At 36.4% G+C, this 27,916-nt stretch overlaps 1 protein-coding gene across 1 annotated transcript in view; it reads right to left on the bottom strand.

The window, feature by feature from the left end:
- The window catches only part of LOC128773880 (cullin-4B-like), a 137,961-nt gene that overhangs the window by 49,873 nt on the left and 60,172 nt on the right, over nucleotides 1–27,916 (bottom strand). Inside the window, exons 15-17 of the mRNA XM_053891917.1 lie at nucleotides 7,238–7,323; nucleotides 6,552–6,650; nucleotides 5,324–5,437 (exon numbers count right to left, since the gene is read on the bottom strand). Coding sequence (XP_053747892.1) covers nucleotides 5,324–5,437; nucleotides 6,552–6,650; nucleotides 7,238–7,323 — 299 coding nt within the window. The remainder of the gene's footprint in view (nucleotides 1–5,323; nucleotides 5,438–6,551; nucleotides 6,651–7,237; nucleotides 7,324–27,916) is intronic.

The following is a 27,916-nucleotide window of genomic DNA, read 5'->3' as shown; positions in this document are numbered from 1 at the left end:
GAAAATGATGAAATTTCAAAGTTATACAGCTAAGTAAATATATATTGAAACAGGTAAATTATATTTATGGCTGAAAAAATAACATATGGTGATTATGTATCAGGATCATGATTGTAGCTGATTATAACTATAATTTGCATTTACTGCTAAGTACTGACTAAACTTTTTTATATTGTTTTTCTTTTCCATATATCAATACATCATCAAGCTTTCAAGAAAGGTACTATTTCCTTTCAAATGTATTCAAACAAACCAGAATGTAGAAACAATTTTTAACACCTACATTCATATTATTATATATTAATAATATCATGTATTATTCAGGTTATACTGAATGCAGATTTCCATAGATATGGATATACTAATTATGAGTTCCATCAAAAACTGCACTAGTTCCCTTTCCTCCCAACCCTTGCTTATCTTGGGATGAAACTTTGAAGAAGGTAATGTGACGACTTATATATGCAACAACCTCTGCCCTACACCAAGACAGGGAGAGAAGCAAATACTTTCCAATGAAAATTATTACTCCTTGATAACAGTCTCCAGGAGAACAGTAAGAGTCAGAAATCTTAAAATTCTGGAACACCTCCATAATCACAGTCTAAATCCTTGCTTCTGAAATATAAAAGGTAACTAATTCCACACAGGTAATACTCTAGGTATACAGACATCATTTAAGTCTTAAGACAGACTTATTCTTTGATCTAGTCTAAGCAAAATGTGTTTAAAAAGCTCTAACCATGCAGAAAGTTATTTAAATTTTATCTACAGTGCCATAACTGAGTTTATTCAATCTTTTAGAAGGCAATCTTTCCAACACCCTCTGAACACACCGGCTCCCTATGGATTCCCTTTGTGTTTCCACAGATGGATGTCCATTCCCGTATTATGACATCTGTCTTATAATCGGTCATTTTGATGCAGTACATTTCCTAAAGTTCCCAGAGACAGAATAGATGGAAATTATATTTTTATGACTTTGTGTGCCTGATATAGGACAATTTCATGTATATATCCGAATAATTATTTTCTTAAGCACATAAATTGCACCTGGACATCATTTTCCTTAGAGAACTGAAGACAATGTAATCATATTCAAGTTCCTGCTACTGAGCAATCAGATGCCTTGTAGCCTCCAGTCATACATTCTATGAGTTTTAGTTTCTCACTCTCTCAAGGCTTTACAAATTTTTCTGTGTCTCTTATCTAAGATTTCATGACAATATACTTTGATGGGATCGAGTTTATCTTTTTTTTAAATTAAAATACCAGAGTAAATCTTTTGCAATGTATAAATCATATTCAATTCTCAACATTTTTATTCAACTGTTTCTTTAATCTTTATTTCAAATACTTCATTTTCTCTATTCTTCTTTTCTCCTATCAAATATGGCTTCCTATTGAGAGCTTCTAATTTCTCATTGTTTTAAAAGAAAAAAAAAAGCTCAATCATAACTTGATTTAATCTTAGGAACCCAAATCAAAATGTTAGAGAAAGGCATCCTCAGAAATTTTTGGAAAAAAAAAAAAAAAAAAGGTACTTGGAGTCAACAGTGATATGGTGCAATGAATATTTCTATAGGAAATTTCTAGAAAAAATGAATATTATTTACTATATTCCAAGGGGCATCATTTATATCATGGTAATGAAAAATAGGCTCTAGAACTACTTTCCCTATTGCTCTTAGAATTTCGCTGTTTACTACTCATACATATTCTTTCAGATGAACTTAAAAAAAATGTTAAGGTTTTATTGATACCAATATAGTTCACAAATTTGGTTAAGATTACATGAACTTCCAAAGTAATTAAGAAGAGCTGATTCTTTTACATCATTAGAATATTGTGTCAAATGCTCTACAATGATGAACGGTATTTTCCTAGTAAAGAGTCAAATGTGTGTAATTTTCTATATAAGACAAAAACAAACACAGAACAAAACCATCATTTACATTTTTTTACTGGGAAAATGTAACTCTTCTGAAAAAAATAATGCATTCACAAAATTATAAAGTAAAAATACATGTGGAATTCAAGTGGAACACTGAGGAATTTTAGGGACTTGAAACTAGTCTACATAATACATGTCATAATACCTTGTCCAAACCCATAAAATGCCAACCTTGAACACTAAAATAATCTATGGGATTTCAGAAATAATTATGCATCAATGGAATACTAACAACTGTAATAAATGTACTGCTCTGGTTGGAGTTGTTCATAATGAGGGACCCTGTACCTTCTGTTCAATTTTGCTATGATTCTAACCCTGTTCAATTAAAGAGAATGTATGTGCTGTCTACGCTAGAATCTTTTTTAATAGGGGGTGAGGTGCACCTGGGTAGCTTAGTCAATTAGGAATCCGACTATTGATTTTGGGTCAGGTCATGATCACAAGGTTGGTTAGGACATGAATCTCCACATAAGGCTCTTTGCTGGGCATGGAGCCTGCTTAAGATTCTTTCCCTCCTTCTCTGTCTGCCCTTCTCCTTCTTGCTCTTTCTCTTTCTCTGTCTCTGTCTTTGTCTCTCTCTCTCTCTCTCTCTCTCTCTCTCTCTCTCTCTCTCTCTCCCTCCCTCCCTCCCTCCCTCCCTCCCTCCCTCTCTGTCCTCTCTCTAAAAAAGAATCTTTCTTATGAAACGAGGAGCTGTTTTGAAAATATGCTTTCTCAGGATGGCCCGGGTAGCTCAGTTAGGCATCGGGTTTATGCTGAAGTCATCACCGTGGCACATCAGTGTGAGCCCAGCACTGGGCTCTCTGCTGTCACCACAGAACCCACTTTCGATCCTCTTCCCCCCTCTCCCTCTCCCTCGCCCTCTCCCTCTGCCCCTCCCCTGCTTGTTCTCTCCTCCATCTCTCTCAAAATAAGTCAACTTAAAAACAGATAGAAAATATGCACTCTCAAAAATCAAAGCCAAAACATACGTGCCTAATCACAAGAAAACTGTTTCTGTGTGGTATTATCAGCATTTAACTACTCAGGAAAATATAGTCTTTCATGATTCCCTTTTCAATTGTATTACAAACAATGCTTACTGTTCTCTAATTGGGGATTTTTGCCCCTGAAGATCATTTGAAATATTAAGAAGAATTATAACAGAGAACAATTAAAAACGGTATCTTCATAGTTTAATTAGCATAGATGCTCATGATGAATCCATTAGAGGAATAAAAAGAAGTAGCAGTGTGACATGTACACTAGTAATCTCAGTAAATAATCAGTAAAATGAGACAAAACTAAGTGTTACATGTTTGCATCATCACATAAAACAACATGGTTGTATATAAACTTGTTTATTCATTTCAGGATTCTGAAGTGAAAGGACTGAGATTATTTTTTTTTAATTTTTAACTACAGCTCTGTACTATTTCACTTGTTCTACTGGCATATACTGAGTTTTCCACGTGTGTTAAGGGCCAAAAGTAATAAAGAATTCACACATATACATGAAAAATTAGTTATGATTAGTTATTATCTTGCTTCAATTCCTCCAGTAACATTAAATACTCAGGTGTAGCCTGAGGATTTAAATCATTTCGGCCCAACTTTACCTTGGGGGAATCAAGTGAATCTCATGTTATTGTGGAGAACCATAAGCATCTAATTGTCATTACATAAACATAAACATGTGTTTCTTTCCCTCTGCTTGTATCAAACTTTAGTTATTACCTTTCAGCAAGGCCACCCCCAAACTGGCAGAGGCAGGATTAAAAACAAAACCTCTTTTCTCATCCATTAATACTTTGATCACGGAGGCGCCATACTGAAGTTCGACACTAAGGAACAGGTTCAGTCTCTTCTTTGAATGCTGACTAAAACATGTTGGACATACTTATGTATAGATTGTCAGTGCCTGGGCCATCTATGAAAAAACTAAGTCACACAGTAAAGTGCATATGAGGATGTATAACTTCTTGTGGCTGCTGTAACAACTTACCACACACATCGTGGTTTAAAAAGACACAAATAATGTATTTTCTCCAAGCCTGAAGGCCAGAAATTCACATCAGCATCCTTGGGTAAGAATCAAGGTGTAGCAGGACTTTAGTCTCTTCAGAGGGTTCAGAATATCTTCTAGCCTCAGGTTCTATCTTTACATCACCCTTCTCTTTCTCTTTCTTTTCTCTGTCTCTCTGTCTCTGGGGTGGGGAGGGGCAAAGGGGCGGGCACCCTGTATGTGGATTTCTGTGTATAAGCTTGCCAAGCCTCTCTCTCATAAGGAAAGTTGATATGGATTTTAGGGCCCATCATATAGTCCAGGATGAGTTCCTCAGCTCAAGGTCTTTCACCACATCTGCAAAAACCTTCTTCAAAATATAGAAACGTTAGTTCCAAAGCATAGTAAGTTTGCGGACTTATCTTTGGGGCCCAATTTTCAACCTACAACACAGGGTAAGAGTCAAAGCCGCTGGATACGAGGAGACATCCAGCCAATTCCTGTGTCATTATTTCAGAAGTTCCAACAATGGATGCCACGAGACACAAAGGGAGTTCATCGCCTATTATATCCCAACAGCTCCTTACACACTAGACATCAAGAAATGATCTCTGGGATATCAGTCTACGTTTTTCTTCTGTGCTTCATTTATGCCATCGCATCAGAATGTTACTGTGTTTCTCTATTCCACACAATCCAGGAGCTTTTGTACTGGTCTTTTTTCTTTTTCAATCTTGAGAAATAGTTTTAATAAAACAGTTCACTCAACTATGTCATAACAACATCACACCATTGCCTCAAACTCAGTGCATGCGTCCATTAGCTATGTGAGTCCCGGGTGGTTAACATCCCAGGGCTCTAATGATGACTGATTGGGATTCTGAGACATCAGAGATCAAACAATGTGCACTGGTATCACAGAGATAAAAATGGCAAGTACTATGTTTTAAAAATTCACTTATACACAAATGATTGATCTGTCAGCATACTCATAATGCATAAACACACCATTATTCAACAAATGAGCTTTCTCCATAAAGTATGTATTAAAAATATATTTTATCAGGGACCATGGGTGGTTCGGTTGGTTAAGTGTCATCTGACTCCTGATCTCACTGTTTTTAGGACAGAGACCCACATCTAGCTCTGCATTGAAAGCAAAGAGCCTGCTTGGGATTCCCTCTCCTCCTCTTATCCTCTGCCCCTCTTCCCATTCGTGCTCTCTGTCTCTCTGTCTCTCTGTCTCTGTCTCTCTCTCTCTCTGTGTGTCTCTCTCTCTCTCTCAAAATAAATAAAATTTAAAGTAAATATTCTTTATCAAGGTAAAATTGTTATAACTTAGAAGTCTAAGTAAAATGCTATCTTAAAGATCATTTGCTTGCCTTTTTAAATTCACCTCTAAGAACACAACGTCCAAGAGTTGACTGCCACTGAAGTTTCCGGCCACTGTGTCTGCTTAAGTAGAAATTCTTGAAATTTTTCTGAAGTCTTTCCATCTGGAGGAAAGAAATAAAGAAAAATTGATATACTGTATACCAATTAAAGTCCTACTTGCAGCCCTAGAATATTATATTTAAAAACATATGTCATGACCATGCATGGTTTCCCCAAGGGTATGTAACACATTTCTGTGGAGAAAAGACTGGGTGGGGGCCAAAAAGACTTCTGAAACAAGGAAACAACCTCTGTTGATTCTTCTAGTTCAACTGTAGTGCATTCAGTAACTTACAGGAAATCCACCAATATGGCAATACAATTATACAAATTAAATAAATCCATGGAGAAAGAAAGTAAAGATAATAGCAACTGAGGTGCCACCAGGTCCCGGTAAGAGGAACAACCAACAGGATGGGTAACTGATTTATGGAGAAGAGAAAGCTAAAACCAAAGCTGTATGGTAAGAAAGCTAAAAACCGGTAGCAGTTGGAGAGGGGTTTCCATGATTACTAAGTGGAGCAATCAATAGATACTGAGTGATTTGTTGATGACTTTTTCTATCATATGTTTATGTGGTTCATGAGTAAATATTTTTACTGATACACAGTAAGAGAAATAGAAGTCAATACCAGTAAATGCAAAGCATAAAAGCAAAAGGAAGCCAGGCTGGTCGATTCAAAATCTACAACTGACTACATGAAAAAGACAGACTATTTAAACTATGAACTACTGAATTATTTAACACTGAACTATTTTACCTGTGTGCCCCCCTAAAAACTGTATGACTACATTTCAAAACAGAGAACATTAAGGAGACATTTATATGAACGTAAAGTATGGCCTAAAGACTTATTAAAGAGTAAAGGCTGGGGTGCCTGGGTGTCTGGGTGTCTCAGTCAGTGAAGTGTTGACTTTGGCCAGGGTCCTGATCTCATGGTTCGTGAGGTCGAGCCAAGCATTGGGCTCTGTGAGGACAGCTCAGAGCCTGGAGCCTGCTTCAGATTCTGTGTCTCTCTTTCTGCCCCTCCCCTACTCATGCTCTGTCTGTGTCTCTGTCTCTGTCTCAAAAATAATAAACATTAAAAACTTTTACAAAAAAATTAAAAAAGATTAAAAGGTACTTGAAAATTAATCTACTATATAATATAATAATGTAAACAGTGAATTTCTTACATCTGGGGGTAACTGGATCTCCTTAGGGATATAGGTTGGCCAAAAACTCATCGTCAGAATATTCACAGTTAAATCAATGTTTCCTGGTATATTTTGGTTCTTCGTATACTGCAAAAACGTAGTGATGTAATGAATGTAAGAATTTTAAAACTCTTACATAGCTATAACTCTATATTAGAAATGCATTACTAAAATTAATCTGAGTAATAAATTACTCATTGAAAATACAACCTGCATTTAAATGAAACAGACATTTTCATTTTAATAAAATGCTTGAAAAGAACCAAGAACGTGCAGTCTGGTTGCCTCAATTAATTAAACATAGAATTAAGCTTCCACTGTATTTTCTAAAAAATCCATCTTACCTCAAATGATCTGAAGAAAATTATGAAAAAGATACACACAGAGTCAAAAATACTGAAACTAAAATGTACATAGCAAAGCAATGGAAAGCCAAGTAAGAGTAAAAAAAAAATAAAAATGGTTACTCAAAATATGTTGTATACAGTTCTTTAAATATGCGGTGGGAAGGTTATAAAAGTATGAACTTTCTTTCAAAAAACACAAAAAGTGGAGTCTTATTTAAACTTCCTTTAATATGTCTCTAATGTAAGTATAAATCTTAAGGGAACCAAACCATTCAAGAACTTTATACTACATTAAAAAATCTCTTAGGCTAGGAATACCTGTTTTAACTGAATCATGATATCTTTGGAAAGCTCCATATCTTTAAACATTCCTTGAAGTTTATTAGTGAAAGCAGTTCCACATTCTGTAAAATATTTAAAACAACCAATTATAGGTGGCATTGGAGAACACCACCAAGCAGGGAACTACAAGAGTCCTTTTCCCTGAAATAAACACTGATAAATCTTGGGAAAGTGTCAAGAATATGCCTCATCAAAGTTCTAAGAGATAGCCAAAGGTTCTTATCAACCAAGTGAATATTTAACCAGAATATAGTACATATGGTATTTTACCTCAGTCAAATTCTACCCATTTTCCTGTTCAAAAAAAATCCTGTACATGACTGTTTGTGCTTCTACTGTGAGTTCCTGGTTCCCAACGAATCATGTTTGGACTGGATTTAGGTAACCTAGAGTAACTGACTCAACTCTTATCTGTGTGAGCATCCATACAAAGAAAGCTTGCCAAAAACATTCACAGACAAATAAGTACACTTTTCCTCTCTGAAACACAAATAACCATTGGGGAAAAAATTATACATGCCGACAGACTAGGAGGTAAAGCCAGAAAGTGGAATATTCAGGAATAATAAATATGAAAAGCACAGGCAAGTTAAGGAAATCTAGTAGGCTCACTTGTATGGCCTAGTAAGGCCACTCATAAGCCCAAGTCAGAAGGCACGTTAAGAAAAAATTGTGTCAAATTATTACCTCTTTAAATTCATTATTTTACCTCTTTAAATTCAGGCTCAGTGAAAGCAGAACAGAAAAGCTACTAAGAAAACATTATCATAACTGAGAGTAAAAAAAAAAAAAAATTACCTAACACAGAACCAATTTTAAAAGACCAATATAAGCTTTTCTTTTTCCTTCTTTTTTCTTTTCCCTTATCCTATCTGTGTCTGTATGTGTGTGTATTTTTCTCTTTTCAAGGGTTTCAGAAAATCTGTCCGTTACCAGTACCTACTGAGATAATTCAAAGGAGCCTTCATTACCACACACCAGAGAAAATATACTCTGAAAAAAACGGTAGGAAAATCACAAAACAAGTGGACAACTTCAGCTCACAAGAGGCAACAACAAAGGCTGGACAGGGAGAATATCTTCTTTCTAGAGTTACCATTTATTAGTAAAACATAAAATAACTAGCACTGGTCTAAACTACAGTAATAGATACTTCAGAGATATCCCAAAAAAGGAATACTATTTTTATTTAGATGGAAAATTGCCATTTTTAACAAAAGCTGTAAGACATACAGAAAGTACGGAAATATGGCAATTTATAAGAAAAAGAAATTAACAGAAACTCTTTGGGAGGGAGTGTAGACATCAGACTTACAAAAATGACTATAAATCCACTATCTTATACATAATCATGAAAACCAATCAAATAAAAGCATCCAATGTGACAGTCACAAAGAAAAACAATGAAGAAAAATAAGCAGAAACTATAATACCTCCGGACATGGGTTAAGTGTGCCAATGTATAATTAGCGAAGCTCAGAGATAAAATAGTGACAAATGGGAAGAAATAATACTTGATATATTAAATGGCAGACAATAACCTACACATGCAAGAAGCTGAATTAACTCCAAATAGGTTAAATTCAAGCAGTTCTACACTGCACCACATTATAATAAAAATGTCTAAAGACAATTTTCAAAACACCTAGATAAACATGATTTGTTCATAAAAGAACACTCAATAATATGACTGATATCTCCAAAAAACAGGGACAGTGGGACAATATAACTAATAAAAGGGAAAAACCTCAAATACAAAATCTATATTCCTAAAAAGTAATTCAAAAATGAAAGAGACAGTAAGACCAAAAATGGTGAGGGGCTGGATTCAGTTAGCTCTGTCCTACAAGAAATGATAAAGGAAGACTTTTCAAGCTTAACAGATGGTATATCAAAGGTCTAAGAAGAAATAAGGAACGCTGATAAAGGAGGCTACATAGGTAAATATAAACCCAGCAGTATTATATTTTTGGTTTGGAACTCCTCTATTTCCTACATGATTCATTGAAGAAAGCAATATTTATCATAATATACATTACAAGTATATCCACAACTGTACATAATGTACTATATATAGCATAAACACATGCATAACATACACACAGAGTTACATTTATTACATATACACATATTTCACATACATTACATATACATTTCTATATTATTATACATTACATGGTACATTATATATGCTTTTTGCAATAATTTTCATACTATATATTTATTAAATTTACATAGACAGAGTCTTATAAATATATCATGAAATATATAAATATATCATAAAAGTACATATTACAAATACTACATTTATATTTATATATTATGTATATACATACATATTCTATATATGATATTGGCCACGCAATATATGAAGATAACTTTTGTAATAACATAAATACAGGACTAAAATACAGGACTAAAATTTTGGGGTAATATCAGATCTCAGTTCCTGTTAATTTGAACTACTGCACTTTGTAAGTTTAAGATACTAATTTCTTATAAAGTTTATTTATTTATTTTAAGACAGGGACCATGCAAGAGAGGGGACAGACAGACAGAAAGGGAGAGACAGAATCTCTGGCAGGCTCTACAGACAGCCACACAGGACTCAATGTGTGAACTGTTGAGAGTGCATGACTTTAGGCGCAAAAAAGACTTGTACACTTAACTGACCGAGCCACCCAGGTGCCCCTAAGATACTCATTTCTATTTCCAAAGGAACACTTAGGAAAATAAAAGATGTAGATAAAACGTTGTGTGAGAAAGAATTCAAAGCACAAAATGAATTCAGTTAAACACAAAATGAAACAATAAGGGAGAAACTGTGAAACAGAAGACACAAAATGCACAGAAAGTAAACATCAAATTGGCAAGATTCCTTAACAAGCAATAATTAAATTTCTCTGTGTGGTCATTTTTATTTATTTTTTTCTTTTCTCCCGCCCCTGTCACTTCTCTCTTTGTATGGGATAAGGCCTACGCCATCAACACTGCCCATTTAGTTTAGCTAGTGTTATTTCGTTGTAGCTAGTGTTTATAGTTTTTTGATTTTGTTTATGTTTTGTTTTCATGCTTTTGCTTTGTTTCTTTTTTGTTTTTCTTTGTTTGTTATTGCTTTATGTTTCTTTTTGTTTGTTTTCCTTTCCAGGGCTACTTCAAGGAACAAATCAAAGAAAACCTGGTGGAAGGTCCAAAACATCACTATGAGAAGGGAGACAAAGCAACTAAAGTCACCACAACAGACAGCAAGTAACACTCTCCAAAAAACATGTCATGTAGGGCCAGGCTCTCGACACGGTATAATCCTTCTATAATATCGTAGCGCTCACAAGTGCAGAGCACGTAACAAGTTTTTCAACCACATAAGAGACAGAAAACTAGCCGAATGATGAAACGGAAGAATTCTCCTCAAAAGAAATTCCAAGAAGAAGTGATAGCTAAACACTTTATCAAAACAGATAGAAACAATGTAACTGAACAAGAATTTACAGTAACAATTGTAAGGTTAATCGCCGGGCTTCAAAAACGCACAGAAGACATTAGACATCCACTGCTGCAGAGATGAAGGCACTAAAAAATGGACATAATGAATTAAAAATGCTGTAAATAAGGTGCAAAATAATCTAGAGGTAGTGACTAAGAGACAAAGGGAGAATAAGTGAAATGGAAGATAAAATTATGGAAAAAGATGAAACTGAGAAATACAGAGATAAAAAAAATTCTCAACCACCAGGGAAGAATTAAGAGAACTAAGTGATTCAATGAAACATAATGATATCCGCATCACAGGAGTTCCAGAAGGAGAGAGAGAGAAAGGGGCCGAAGAAGGTGTGCTTGCACAAATCATTACTGAGAAACTCCCCAATACGGGGAAGGAGACACACACTGGAATGCAGGAGGCACAGAAAACTCCCCTCGGATAGAGTAAGAATCAATTTTCTGTATGACATATTATAGTGAAACTGTCAAAATTCAATACAAAGAGAGAAAACTGAAAGCAGCTAGGAACAAATGGGCCCTAACCTACAAGGATAAACACAAGGTAGCAACAGACCTATCTATTAAAACTTTCTAGCCCAGAAGGGAGTGGCACGAAACAGTCAATGTGATGAACAAGAAAACTATGCAGCCAAAAATCCTTTATCCAGCAAACCTGTCATTCAGAATAGAGGGAGATATAAAGGTTTTCCCAGACAAACAAAAACTGAAGGAGTTCATCACCAATTAACCAGCCCTGCAAGAGGACTGTGAGTGCAAAGGTGCAAAGACCACAAAGGAATAGAGACATCACTACAAGCATGAAACCTACAAATTACAGTGACTTTAAATCCATATCTTTCAAAAACAACACTTAATGTAAATGGACTAAATGCTCCAAACAGAAGACATAAAGTATCAGAATGGATAAAAAAAGAAGACCCATCTATTTGCGGTCTACAAGACCCATCTATTTGCGGTCTACAAGAGACCCATTTTAAACCTGAGGACACCTTCAGATTGAAAGTGGGGGATGGAGAACCATCTGTCATGCTACTGGAAGTCAAAAGAAAGCTGGAGTAATCATACTTATATCAGAAAAACTAGATTTTAACTAAAGATTGTAACAAGAAATGAGGAAACACATTATATTACAATTAAGGGGTCAAGAACTGACAATTATAAATGTTTAAGCACTGAATTCAGAAGCACACGAATACATAAAACAACTAATCACAAACTTAAGCAATCGTATTGGTAACAGTGTGGTAACTGCAGGGGATTTTAACACTCCACTTACAACAAGGGACAGATCATCTAGGCAGACAATCCATAAAGAAACAGTGGCCCTGAAGGATACACTGGACCAGATGTACTTCACAGATATAGTCAGAACTTTTCATCCCAAAGCAGCAGAATATACGTTCTTCTCAAGTGCACAGGGAACATTCTCCAAGATAGTTCACATAATGCGTCACAAACAGCCCACAATAAATATAAGAGAATTGATATCATACCAGCACATTTCAGGTCACAATGCTATGAAACTTGGAATCAACCACAGGATGAAGTTTGGAAAACCCCCCAAGTGCATGGAGATGAAAGAACATCCTACTAAAGAATGAATGGGTCAAATGGACATTGAAAGAAGAAATATTTTTAAATATGGAAACAAATGAAAATGAAAAGTAACGGTTCAAATGCTTTGGGATGTAGCAATGCAGTCCTAAGAGGAAAATACACTGCAATCCAGACCTATTTCAAGAAATAATAAAAACCCAAATACAAAATCTAACAGCACACATACGGGAACTAGAAGCAGAACAACAAAGAAACCCTAAATCCAACAGAAGAAGAGAAATAATAAAGATCAGAGCAGAAGTAAACAATATAGAACTCAAAAACAAAAACAAAAATCCAGATCATCTTAATTTCTTAATCAAATTAAGAGCAGATTAAAAACAAAATAAAACAAAACAAAACAAAATTGATAAACCGCTAGCCAGACCTCTCAAAAAGAGAGAGGATCCAAATAGATAAAATCATGAAAGCAAATGGATTTATCCCAACCAACCCGTCAGAAATACAAGCAATTATCAGAGAATACTATAAAAAATTATATGCCAAAAAAACTGGACACTCTGGAAGAAATGGACAAATTCCTAGACACCCACATACTACAAAAACTCAAATGGGAAGAAGTAGAAAATGTGAACAGTGAAGAAATTGAATCAGTTATCAAAAATCTCCCAACAAATACAAATCCTGGACCAGATGGTTTCCCTGGAGAAATCTAGCAGATATTTAAAGCACATTTAATACCTATTCTTCTCAAGCTATCCAAAAAACAGAAACAGGAGGAAAATTTCTGGACTCATTCTCTGAAGCCAGCATTACCTTATTCCCCAACCCAACAGAGACCCTACAAAAAAAGGAAAACTACAGGCTAATATCCCTGATGAACACAGATGCAAAAATTCTCAACAAGATACCAGCAAATCAAATTCAACAGCATATAAAAAGAATCATTTACCATGATCAAGTGGAATTCATTCCTGGGCTACACGACTCATTCAACATTTGACAATCTATCAATGTGACACATGACATTAATAAAAGAAACGATAATAACCGTGTGATCTTATCAATAGATGCAAAAAAGCATTTGACCAAATGCAGCATACTTTCTTAACAAAAACCCCCAAGAACGTCGGGATAGAAAGAACATACCTTAACATCATAAAAGCCATATATGAAACCCCATAACTAGTATCATCCTCACAGTGGGGAAAAACTGACAGCTTCCCCCCTGAGCTCAGGAGTACATGGATGTACACTCTCACTACTGTTGTTTAACATAGTTTTGGAAGTCCTAGCATCAGCAATCAGACAACAAAATGAAATAAAAGGCATCAAAATTGGAGAAAAAGGAGTCAAAGTTTCACTTTTGCAGATGACGTGATTACTCGACATGGAAAACCTGGAAGACTCTACCAAAAAGCTGCTAGAACTGATACATGAATTCAGAAAAATCGCAGGGTATAAAAATGTACAGAAATCATTTGCACTTCTATACAATGCCAGTAAGGAAGCGACAGAATAAATTAAAAAAAAAAAATGATCCCATTTACAATTGTACCAAGATCCGTAAGACACATAAAAATAAGTCTAACCAAAGATGTAAAAAATATGTATGCTGAAAACTATTGAAAACCTATAAAGGAAACTGAAAAAGACACAAAGAGATGGAAAAATATTCCATGCTCGTGGACTGGAAGAAAACAATATTGTTAAAATTTTAATACTGCCCATAGCAATCTACACATTCAATGAAATCTCAATCAAAATTGCACTGGCATTCTTATCAAAGCTAGGACAAACAATCCTGAAACTTTTACGGAACCACAAAAACTCCAAATACCCAAAGTAATGTTAAAAAAGAAAACCAAAGGGGGAGGCACAAAAATCCCAAACTTTAGCCTCTACTACAAAGCTGTAATCATCAACATAGTACAGTACTGGCACAAAAACAGACACATCGATCGATGGAGTAGAATAGAGACTCCAGAATTGGACCTACAAATGTAGGACCAACTATCCTTTGACAAAGCAGGGAAGAGTATCCAATGGAAAAAAGACAGTTCTTTAGCAAACGGTGCTCGGAGAACTAGACACCAATATGCAGAAGAATGAAACTGGACCACTTTCTTACATCATACACAAAAATAAACTCAAAATGGTTGAAAGACCTAAATATGAGAAATAAAACCATCAAAACCTTAGAGAGTTTGCCTTAGCGACAACAAGCTCTTTGACCTCAGCCACAGACGGCAATTTTTTGCTCCATACATTTCCAAAGGCAAGGGAATTAAAAGCAAAAAGGACTACCGGGATATCATCAAGATAAAAAGTTTCTGCACCGAAAAGGAAACAATTAACAAAACCAAAAGGCAACTAACGGAATGGGAAAAGATACTTGCAAATGGTGTACAGGATAAAAGATTAGTATCCAAAATCTATGAAGAACTTTACCAAACTCAACACATGAAAAACAAATAATCCAGTGCAGAAGCTGGCAGTAGACATGAACAGACACTTTTTCAAAGAAGACACCAAGATGGCCAACAGAAGCATGAAAAGATGCTTAGTGTCCCCCCATCATCAGGGAAATGCAAATCAAACCCACACAGAGATACCACCTCACGCTGGTCAGAGTGGCTAAAATGAACAAATTAGGAAACTATAAATGCTGGTGAGGATGTGGAGAAACAGGAACCCTCTTGCACTGTTGGTGGTAATGCAAATTGGTGCAGCTGCTCTGGAAAACAGTGTGGAGGTTCCTCAAATAATTAAAAATAGAACTAACACGACCCAACAATAGCACTACTAGGAATTAATCCAGAGGATACAGACGTGTTGATTCATAGGGGCACATGTACTCCAATGTTTACAGCAGTTCTTTCAACAATAGCCAAATTATGGAAAGGGCCTAAATGTCCATCAACTGATGAATGGATAAAGAAGATTTGGTTTATATATACAATGGCACACTACTTGGCAATGACAAAGAATGAAATCCTGCCTTTTGCAGCAACAAGGATGGAACTGAAGGGTATCATGCTAAGTGTAATGTGTCAGTCAGAGAAAGACAGATATCAGATGTTTTCACTCATATGTGGAACTTGAAAGGGGGAAGGCGGGCAAGGGGGGAAGGGAAGAGCAAAAATAGTTATAAACAGAAAGGGAGGGAGGCAAACCATAAGAAACTCTTAAATACAGAGAAGAAACTAAGAGTTAATGGGCAGGGGGGAATGGGTGATGGGCACTGAGGAGGGCACTTGTTGCGATGAGTACTGGGTGTTATATGTAAGTGATGAACCAAGGGAATCTATCCCCCAAAACCAAGACCACACTCTACACACTGTATGTTAGCCAACTTGACAACAATATATATTTTCAAAACCATGCTATAAATAATGTATATGTAAGTATAATAAACTCTTCAACAGACAGCAGAGACTGACAGATGCATTTAAGAAATCATCCATCCATGATGTATATAAAACACCCTTTTTAAAGAAGTGTAGGTTGAAGGAAATAATGGAAAAATGTATTTCATGCTGATAATATAGGCAAACTTGGGTGACTAACTACACTACATCCTACAGAACGGCGTTTACATAAAAAATTATAACTAGCAACAGAGAACATTATATATTAATAACAGGCAAAGCCATTAAAACTATACAAAAATGAAAATACACACATAACCAAGAGCCACAAAGTACATAATCCTAAAATTACAAAGGAAGCCATCAATATTCTGCTTTCAATAATACATAGAACAATTAGATAAAAGACTACTAAAGAAGTAGAACACACACACATACACAACAACAACAAAAAAAGAATGCAATATATCAACAAACCCAAAAGATGCAGAGATGAGTCATCAAGGAGTAGATGACAGATTCTTTCCAATGGCACTGGAATATTTTCCAGCACAGAGCACACAGTAGGTCAAAAATTAAATCTAAATACAACTTGAAATATTAAAGATGCATCAGAAAGATGACAGACTAGGGATATTCAGACCACCAATTAGACACATGGACGTAACAACATTCAAAACAAGATACCTTTGTAAGAACTATACAGTACAGAAGATACAACACATGAGTTAGTGGAGAATAAACAGACCAGAAAAACGGGTAGGAAAACTCATGACATTTTGCAAATTCCTCTGCTACTAGCCAGCATACCATGATGCAACTTCTGTGGGAACAGAGCTCCTTCTGTGGGATAAAAACAAAAGTGTAAGCCATACATCTAGTATTGTGGCTGTCTGGAGGGTACATGAGGGAGTGGTGAAGTTTCATCTGAATTAGAGTACCAAAAAGACTGTCAGTGTGGAAGTACAGTTTGGAAGGTACTAAAAAGAGGCAAACACCACAGCTTATGTATTAGTATGCTGCAGGCATACTCTGGGGGTAACAGGAAATCACAGTCTTGCAAGCAGAAAATCAACTAGGAAACAACAGCGCTGAATGACACACTGGACCAAATGGACTTAACAAATATATTCAGAACATTTCTTCCTAAAGCATCAAAACGCACATTTTTTAAGGCACATACGAACATTCTCCTGAATGGATCACATGTTGGGTCACAAATCAGCCCCCAACAAGTACCAAAACATTAAGATCTTAGATGCAGTATCATATTTTCAAACCACAACATTATAAAACTCAAAATCAACCAAAATAAAAACTTTGGAAAAGTCCTCAACTATCTGGACCTTAAGTTATCATCCTACTAAGGAATGACTCGGCTAACCAGGAAATTAAAGAGGAAATCAAAAAGGAAACAGAAGTGAAAATGAAAAAACAAACAAACAAACAAAAAAAACAATCCAAAATTTGGGATGCAGCCAAGGCAGTCGTAACAGGGAGGCACACTGCAATTCATTCAGGTCTATCTCAAGAAGCAAGAAAGGTCCCATGTATACAACCTAACCTTTTCTAAAGTTGCTAGAAAAGGAGCAGCAAATAAAGCCTAAAGCCAACAGAAGGTGGGAAATAATAAATATCTGAGCAGACATAAACAATATAGAAACGAACAAAAAGAATCACAGAACAGATGAAGGACACTAAGAGCTGGTTTTCTGAAAGAATTAACGGAATCCATAAGTCCCTAGCCACTTAAATAGAAAAGAGATAGGACCCAAATAAATAAAATCATGAATGGAAAGAGAGAAATCGCAACCAACACCACAAAACTACAATTACAAGAGAATATTATGAAACATTATATGCCATTGCACTGGGCAATCTGGAACACATGGAAAAATTCCTAGAAACATATAAACTATCAAAACCGAAACAGGAAGAGATAGAAACTTTTAACAGACCCAAAATCAACAAATAAAGTGAATTAGTGATCAAAAATCTCTCAATAAACAAGAGTCCTGGGCCAAATGCCGTCCCAGGGAAACTCTACCAGACATTTAAAGAAGAGTTAATACCAACTCTTCTCAAACTGTTCCAGAAAACCAAAAACCAAAAACAAAAACAGAAATGGAAGGGAAACTTTTAAACTCATTCTCTGAAGCCAGCATTACCTTGGTTCCAAAAATGACAAAGACCCCACCATCAAGGAGAATTACAGGCCAGTACCCCTGATGAACATGGATGCAACAATTCTCAACAGGATGTTAGCAAATAAAATCCAACAGCACATTAGAAGAGTTATTTAACACGAATTATGGGGCTGGTTCAATATCTGCAAATCAATGAACGTGATACACCACATTAACAGAAGAAAGGAGAAGAACCCTATTATCCTGTCAACAGAGGCAGAAAAACCATTAGACAAAATACAGCATTCTTTTGTGACAAAAACCCTCAACAAAGTAGTGACAGGTGGAACATACTTCAACATCATAAAGGCTGTATACAAAGGACCCACAGTTAATATCATCCTCAATGGGGAAAAACTGCCAACTTTTGCTGTACAGTTAGGAAAAAGACAACGATATCCCTCCCATCATTACTATTTCACATAGTACAGAAATCTTAGCTTCAGCAACAAGACAACAGAAAGCAATAAAAGGCATCCAAATTGGCAAGGAAGAATTCAAATTTTCACTATATGAAGACAACATGATATTTTATGTTGAAAACCCAAAGGTCTCCACCAAATGGCAGAGCTAATATATGATTCAGCAAAGTCACAGGATATAAAATAAACATGCAGAAGTCTGTTGCATTCCTCCATACCATCAATGAAGGAGCTGAAAAAGAAATCCAAGAATTGATCCCATTTCAATGCACCAAAACCATACATAACACACCTAAGAATAATTGTACCTAAGGAGGTAAAAGACCAGTACTCTGAAAACTATACAGCTCTGGTGAAAAAAATTGAGGATGACACAAAGAATTTGAAAAACATTCCATGCTCATGAACTGGAGAACAAACATGGTTAAAATTTCAAAGCAATCTATACAGTTAATGTAACCCCTACTAAAATATAACCAGGAATGGGGACAGCATGGAAGTTTTTTGTGTATCTCGAGTCCATGAAATACAATCAGACCAACACTAAACCATTCTGCACACCTAGAAAACGGATTGGAGGATTAACACATCAATCTGAAAAACCTGAACCACAGAATTCAGCAGGAATTCACCCCAAAAGAAAGAGCACGAAGAAACAACAGCCAGGGATTTAACCAAGAGATACAAGCAAGATGTCTGAACCAGAATTTAGAATCACGGTAATAAGAATACTGGCTGGAGTCAAAAATAGATTAGAAATCCTTTCTGCAGAGATAAAAGAAGCAAAAAATAGAATGAAATTAAAAATGCTATAACGGAGCTGCAATCACAGATGGATGCTGTGGCGTCAAGGATGGACAACGCAAAACACAGAATCACGGATATAGATGACAAACTTATGGAGAATAATGAAGCAGAAAAAAAGGGAGATCAGGGCAAAAGAGCACGACTGAAGAATTAGAGAAATTGGTGACTCATTAAAAAGGAACAACATCAGAACCACAGGCGTCCCAGAAGAGGAAGAGAGAGAAATAGGTGTAGAAGGGTTAGGTGAGCAAATCATAGCAGAAAACTTTCCTAACCTGGGGAAAGACACAGACATCAAAATCCAGAAAGCACAGAGGACCCCCATTAGATTCAACAAAAAATGACCCTCAACAAGGCATATCATAGTCAAATTCACAAGGAGAGACAAAGGAGGACATTCTCTCTCAGGCAAGGAGAGACTCATGAAAGCAGCAAGGGAAAAAAAAGTCCCTAAACTACAAGGGAAGACAGATCAGGTTTGCAGCAAACCTATCCACAGAAACTTGGCAGGCCAGAAAGGAGTGGCAGGATATATTCAATGTGCTGAATCAGAAAAATATGCAGCCAAGAATTCTTTATCCAGCAAGGCTGTCCTTCAAAATAGAAGGAGAGAGAAAAAGTTTCCCAGGCAAACAAAAATTACAGTTTGTGACCACTAAAACATCCCTGCAATAAATTTTAAGGGGGACTCTCTGAGGGGAGAAAAGATGAAAAAAAAAAAAAAAAAAAAGACCAAAACCAACAAAGACTAGAATGGACCAGAGAACGCCACCAGAAACTCCAACTCTACAAGAAACACAATGACAATAATTTCGTATCTTTCAGTAGTCACTCTAAACATCAACGCACTCAATGCTCCAATCAAAAGACACGGGGTAAAAGAATGGATAAGAAAAAAGATCCATCTATGTGCTGTTTACAAGAGACCCACTTTAGACCTAAAGACACCTTCAGAATGAAAATAAGGGGACGGAGAACCATCTATCATGCTAATGTTCAACAAAAGAAAGCCGGAGTAGCCACACTTCTCAGACAATCTAGACTTTAAAATAAATCCTGTATCAAGAGATGCAGAAGGGCATTATAGCATAATCAAGGGGCCTATCCACCAAGAAGGCCTAGCAATTCTAAACATTTATGCACCAAATGTGGCAACACACAAATACATAAATTAATTGATTACAAGCATAAAGACACTCATCATAATAATACCAAAACAGGAGGAGACTTCAATACTGCAATCAGAGGAATGGACAAATCATCTAATCAAAAAATCAATGAGGAAACAATGGCTTTGAATGACACACTGGACCAGATGGACTTCAGAACATTTCATCCTAAAGAACAGAATATACATTCTTCTCCAGTGCACTTGGAACGTTCTCCAGGATAGAGCATATACTGGGACAAAAATCAACCCTAAGTAAGTACAAAAAGATCGAGATCATGCCATGCATATTTTCAGACCACAATGCTATGAAACTCTAAATCAGCCACAAGAAAAAAATTTGGAAAGGTAACAAATACTTGGAGACTGAAGAACATCCTACTAAAGAATGAATGGGCTAACCCAGCGGTTAAAGAGGCAATTAAAAAGTATATGGAAGTCAATGAAAATGATAATACCACAACCCAAAACCTCTGGGATGCAGCAAAGGCTGTCATCAGGAGAAAGTATACAGCAATCCAGGCCTCCCTAAAGAAAGAAGAAAGATCTCAGAGACACAACCTAAGCTTACGCCTTAAGGAGCTGGAAAAAGAACAGCAAATAAAACCCAAAACCAGCAGAAGACAGGAAATAATAAAGATCAGAGCAGAAATCAATGCTATCGAAACCAAAAAAAAAACAAACAAAAAAAAGAAACAAAACAAAACAGAAAAAAAAAACACCCAGTAGAACAGATCAATGAAACCAGAAGCTATTTCTATGACATAATTAACAAAATTGATAAACAACTAGAGTGATTGATCAAGAAGAAAAAGAAAAGGACCCAAATAAATAAAATCAAGAATGAAAGAAGAGTGATCACAACAAACACAGCAGAAATAAAAACCATAATAAGCGAACATTACGAGCAATTATATGCCAATAAAAGGGGCAATCTGGAAGAAGTGGACATATTCCTAGAAACATATACACTGCCAAAACTGAAACAGGAAGAAATAGAAAATTTGAACACACCCATTACCAGTAAGGAAATTGAGTCAGTAATAAAAAACCTGTCAAAACCAAGAGTCCAGGGCCAGAGGGCTTTCCGGGGGAATTCAACCAAACATTTAACGAAGAGTGAACACCTATTCTCTTGAAGCTGTTCCAAAACACAGAAATGGAAGGAAAACTTCCAAACTCTTCCTATGAAGTCAGCATTACCTTGATTCCAACACCAGAGACCCTACTAAAAAGGAGAACTATAGACCAATTTCCCTGATGAACATGGACGCAAAATTCCTCACCGAGATATTAGCCAACCATACATTAAAAATTCATTAAATACATTAAAAGAATACATTGAAAAGTATGAACATGGATGCAAAAATCCTCAACAAGCTAGTAGGCAACTGGATTCAACAATACATTAAAAAAAAGTATTCACCACAACCAAGTGGGATTTATACCTGGGATGCAGAGCTGGTTCAATATCCACAAAACAAATAATGTGAATCATCACATCAATAAAAGAAAGGACAAGAACCACACGATCCTCTCAAGAGACTAAGAAAAAACATCTGACAAAATACAGCATCCTTTCTTGATAAAAACCCTCAAGAAAGTAGGGATAGAAGGAGCATACCTCGAGATCGAAAAAATCCATGGATAAATGACCCAGCGCTAATATCATCCTCAATGGGGAAAAACTGAGAGCTTTCCCCCTAAGGTCAGGAACAAGACAGGGATGCCCACTCTCACCACTGTTACTCAACATAGTAGTGGAAGTCTTAGCCTCTGCCATCAGACAACACAAAGAAATAAAAGGCTTCCAAATCAGCCAGGAGGAGGTCAAAAATTCACTCTTCACAGACGACATGATACTCTATATGGAAAACCCAAAAGATTCCACCAAAAACCTGCTAGAATTGATTCATAAATTCAGCAAAGTTGCAGGATATAAAGTCAACGTACAGAAATCGGTTCCATTCCTATCCACCAAGCATGAAGCGACAGGAAGAGGCATGACGGAATCGATCCCATTGACAGTTGCGCAAAAACCCATAAAATACCTACGAATAAATCTAACCAAAGAGGTAGAAAATCTATACACTGAAAACAATAGAAAGCTTATGAAAGAAATTGAAAAGACACACACACACACACACACACACACACACACACACACACACACACACAAATGGAAAAGATTCCATGCTCCATAGGAAGAACAAATATTGTTAAAATGTCAATACTACCCAAAGCAATCTATATAATCAATGCAATCTTTATCAAAATAACACCAGCATTCTTCACAGAGCTAGAACAAACAATCCTAAAATTTGTATGGAACCAGAAAATACCCCAAATGGCCAAAGCAATCTTGAAAAAGAAAACCAAAGCGGGAGGCCTCACAATCCCAGACTTCAGGCTACACTACAAAGCTCTAATCATCAAGACAGTATGGTACTGGCACAAGAACAGACACTCAGATCAATGGCACAGAAAAGAGAACCCAGAAATGGACCCACAAATGAACGGCCAACTAATCTTTGACAAAGCAGCAAAGAATATCCAATGGAATAAAGAGCGTCTCTTCAGCAAGTGGTGCTGGGAAGACGGGACAGCGACACGCAGCAGAATGAACCTGGACCATTTTGTTACCCCATACACAAAAATAAACTCAAAATGGATGAAAGACCTCAATGGAAGAAAGGAAGCCATCAAAATCCTCGAGGAGAAAGCAGGAAAAAACCTCTTTGATCTTGCCCGCAGCAACTTCTAACTCAATGCATCTCCAGAGGCAAGGGAAACAAAAGCAAAAATGAACCACGGGCACCTCATCAAAATAAAAAGCTTCTGCAAAGCGAAGGATACCATCAGCAAAACTAAAAGGCAACCCACAGAATGTGAGAAGATATCTGCAAATGACATATCAGATACAGGGTTAGTATCCAAAATCTACAAAGACCTTATCAAACTCAACACCCAAAAATCAAATAATCCACTGAAGAAATGGGCAAAAGACATGAGTAGACACTTCTCCAAAGAAGACATCCAGACGGCCAACCAACACATGAAAAAATGCTCAACATCACTCATCATCAGGGAAATACAAATCAAAACCACAATGAGATACCACCTTACACCTGTCAGTATAGTCACGTTACCAACTCAGGCAAAAACTGATGTTGGTGAGGTAGCAGAGAAAGAGAATCACTTTTGCATTGTTGGTAGGAATGCAAGCTGGTGCAGCCACTCTGGAAAACAGTATGGAGGTTCCTCAAAAGACTAAAAATAGAACTACTGTATGACCCAGCAATTGCACTGCTAAGCATTTATCCAAGGGATACGGTGTGCTGTTTCGAAGGGACACATGCACCCCCATGTTTATAGCCGCACTGTAAGCAACAGCCAAAGTATGGAAAGAGCCCAAATGCCCATCGATGGATGGATGGATAAAGAAGATGTGGTATATACATACAACGGGGTATGACTCGGCCATCAGAAAGAATGAAATCTTGCCATTTGCAACTATGTGGCTAGAACTGGAGGGTATTATGCTAAGTGAAATTAGTCAGAGAAAGACAAAAATCATATGCCTTCACTCCTATGGGGGCTGTTAAGACATAAAACAGATGAACATAAGGAAAGGGGAACAAAAATAATATAAAAACAAGGAGCGGGAGTAAACATAAGGGATTCATAAATAAGGAGAACAAACTGAGGGTTATGGGGGGGGGCTTGGGGAGGGGGGATGGGCTAAATAGGTAAGGGGAACTAAGGAATCTACTCCTGAAATCATTGTTGCACTATACACTAACGAATTTGGATGAAAATTTAAAAAATGAAAAGGAAAGAGAACCAAAAATACTGTTAACATGTTAAATATAGATATATTTAAAATATGTATACATATATTTACAATATATATTTATTTATATATATTGTAAATATATGTATGTATATATTTGTATATATGTAACATATATGTATGTGTGTGTGTGTGTGTATACACACATACATACACATATATATATATATATATATATATATATATATATATATATATATATATATATATATATATATATATGTAACCAGGACTTTTCACAGAGCTAGAGCAAATATTCCTAAAATGTGTACAGTACCAAAGAAGACCCCAAACAGTCACAGATCCGGAATAAGAAAAGAAAAGAAAAGAAAAGAAAAGGTGGAGGCATCACAACTAGACTTCAACTTGTATTACAAACCTTTCGTCATCAAAACAGTTAAGGTCCGGGCACAAACACACACACAGATATATGAAACACAATAGAAAACCGAGAAACAGACCCACAACCATAGTATGGTTAACTAATTTTTGACAAAGCAGGAAAGATACCCAAAGGAAAAAGTCCCTTTATCACATGGTGTTGGCAAATGGGAAAGCAAGATGCAGAAGAATGAGAGTGTACCACTTTCTTACACTGTACACAAATATAATTTCAAATGGGTAAAAGAGCTAAATGTGAAACATGAAACCATAAAAATTCTAGAGGAGAACATAGGCAGCCACCTCTTTGACCTCAGCTGTAGCAACTAGTTTCTAGGCACATTTCTGGAGGCAAGGGAGACAAAAGCAATACGGAACCACCGGGACTTCATCAAGATAGAAAACTGCATAGTGTAGGAAACAATCAACAAAACTAAAACGCAGCCTACAGAATGGGAGGATATTTGCAAATGACACATCAGATAAAGGGTTATCTATAAAGAACTTATCGAGCTCAACATCCAAAAAGAATATAATCTATTAAGAAATGGGTAGAGGACAAGAAGACTAAGTGTCTTCTTTGGAAGAAGATATCTGGTTATCTTTTTTGGATAAAGATGGCTAACCGACACATGAAAAGATGCTCAATGGCACTCATCACAAGGGAAATACAAATCAAACCCCAAAATGAGACACCTTCTAACACCTGTCAGAATGGCTAAGATGAACAATTCGGGAAACGGATACTGTTGATGATGTGGACAAAGGGGAACCCTCTTGCACTGAAGGTGGATATGCAACCTGGTGCAGCCACTCTGGAAGCAATATGGAAGCTCTTCAAAAAATTAAAATTAGGGACACCTGTGTAGCTCAGCTGGTACATCTGGCTTCAGCTCAGGCCATGATCTCACTGCTCATGGGTTCAATCCCCACACTGGGTTCTGTGATGACAGCTCAGAGCTTGGAGCCTGCCTGGGATTCTGTGTCTCCCTCTTTCCCTGCCCCTCCCCCACTCACTTTCTGTCTTTCTCTCAAAAATAAACAAACACTAAAAAAATTAAAAATAGAACTATACCACCATCTAACAATGCAAAGGATACAAAAATTCTGATTCAAAGGGGTACATGCACCACAATTTTATAGCAGTAGCATCACCAGTACCCAAACAATGGAAATAGCTCTTGAGCTATGTCCATGAATGAAGAATATAGAAGATGTGGGATATATATACAATGAAATACTACTCCGTGATAAAAAATAATTAAGTCTTGTCATTTGCAAGTGACATGGATGGAGGTAGATCATACTATGTTAAATGAAAGACAGAAATATTAAAACCACATAATTGCATTCATATATGAAATTTAAGAAAGAAAACAGATGACCCTACCGAAGTGGAAGAAAGAAAACAAAAGGAGGGGAAAAACAATGAAAGACTCTTAAAAATAGTACAGACTGCAATTTGATGGAGGGAGGTGGTGGGGGGAATGGGTTAGATGGGTGATGGGTATTGAGAAGGACACTTGTGTGATGAGCACCGTGTTGATGAGCTCATGGTGTGATGAGCACCATGTTGTGGTGAATCACTGAATTCTATTCCTGAAACCAATAATGCACTGTATGTTAACTACCTGGAATTTAAATAATAATTTGGGAAAAAAAGAAGTAATAATCTGAAAAAAAAAAAAGAATAACTAAAAAAAGAGCAATCCCCCAAAACAAAACTGAAAGGAATAAAACCTACTTAGCAAAGAATTTAAAATAAGTGCGATGAGCATTGTCAATGAGTTAAAAATGTAAAAACTAAACAAAAACAAAAAAAAAGGAATGCATGAAGAAAAGAAGACCATCACCGCAGAGATAGAAAAGCTAAAAATGAACTAAGAATAAACTCCCATTTCAAACATTCAGTAACTGAATTGAAAAATTCCTGGGTGGCTCATTGGTTAAGCATCTGACTGTGCTCACGTCAGGATCTCGCAGTCTGTTAAGTTCAAGCCCTGCATCAGTCTCTGTGCTGACAGCTCACAGCCTGGACCTTACAAATTGAACAGCATTAAGAGAAACAATCTGCTCATCAATGCAATGGAGTTCCAGAAGAAGAAGAGACGCAGAGAGGGTGCAAAGCATAAAGAAGCAATGGCCGAGGACTTCCCAAACTTTCGGAGACATCTGAATATCCAGTTAATGAAGCTGATATGCAACCCCATAATTTTAATCCAAAATGATGTCAACCAATTAATTATATAGTATACTAATATAAATAACATCAACAGTTTTATGTATGTGATAATGGAATCTAAAGTCAAAGAAAGGAAATAATTTTAAATAAAAGAAAAATATAAAAATATACATCTACATGTATACTTACATATATATAATAAATAACTGTAAGTAAAATAAAAATATAAAAATATAAAAATATGTATTTACATGTATACCAACATGTATATAATAATTAAAGTTTAAGCCAATTTCCATATATTGCAAAATTTGTCAACAAAATCCTGGCAAATTGAATTCACCAACACATTTAAGGGATCAGTCACCATGACCAGTGAGATTTATCCTTGGAATGTGAAGACAGTTCCAAATAAGGAAACAATAAATGTGACAGACAAATGGAATGACAAATTAAAATCATGTGTGATCGTTTCAGCAGATGCGGAGAAAGCATCTGACGTATTAAGTACAGTTTATCGTGGTAAGAACCCTCAACAAATTGAGTGTAGAAAGAATATGCCTCAATCTCATTAAGGCCATCTAGAAGAAATCAGAGCTCACATTCAACTTTAAAATTCCTCCAAGTTTCTTTCTCTGTGTTCAGGAGCAAGAAAATGGTGCCCACACTCAGCACTCTTTCAATACAGTACTGGAAGACCTAGCCAGAGCAATTACTTAAGAGACATTTTAGAAAGGCATCAAAATAGGAAGAAGGAAGCAAAACTGTCATTTTAAGTATATGATGTGATCTTACATACAGAAAATCCCAAACACTTCAGCAAAAAACTGTTCTAGGGAGGAGCATTAAAGATGGCAGAGTAGGAGGACCCTATAGGAGGACTCATAACTCACTTCATCCCACATTTACAACTAGATGCCATCCACATCCAAGTCGATAAAGCAGACAGTGACCTGAAGACTGGACAACAAACTCCACAGCTAACTACAGACACAAAACTGCATCTGAAAGCACAGGAAGGTCAGAAAGATGGAAGGAGGCTGCCTGCAGGTAAGATGGTGCTGCATGTGCAGAGGGTAGAGAAATAGGCCTTCACACCAGGGAGCTGACATGGGGAGGACTTACCCCATAACATTTGGCTTTAAACACCAGACAGGCTGAATTCTGTCAACTTATACAAGTGGGACTTAGAGCCTGGACCTATAGAGGTCAGATGACTCAGCAGCA

The sequence above is a fragment of the Panthera pardus genome, unplaced genomic scaffold (assembly GCF_024362965.1).
Source record: "Panthera pardus isolate Hobbes unplaced genomic scaffold, ASM2436296v1 HiC_scaffold_27, whole genome shotgun sequence".
NCBI classification, from domain to species: domain Eukaryota; kingdom Metazoa; phylum Chordata; class Mammalia; order Carnivora; family Felidae; genus Panthera; species Panthera pardus.
This window is presented reverse-complemented; position numbering and strand designations above follow the sequence as displayed.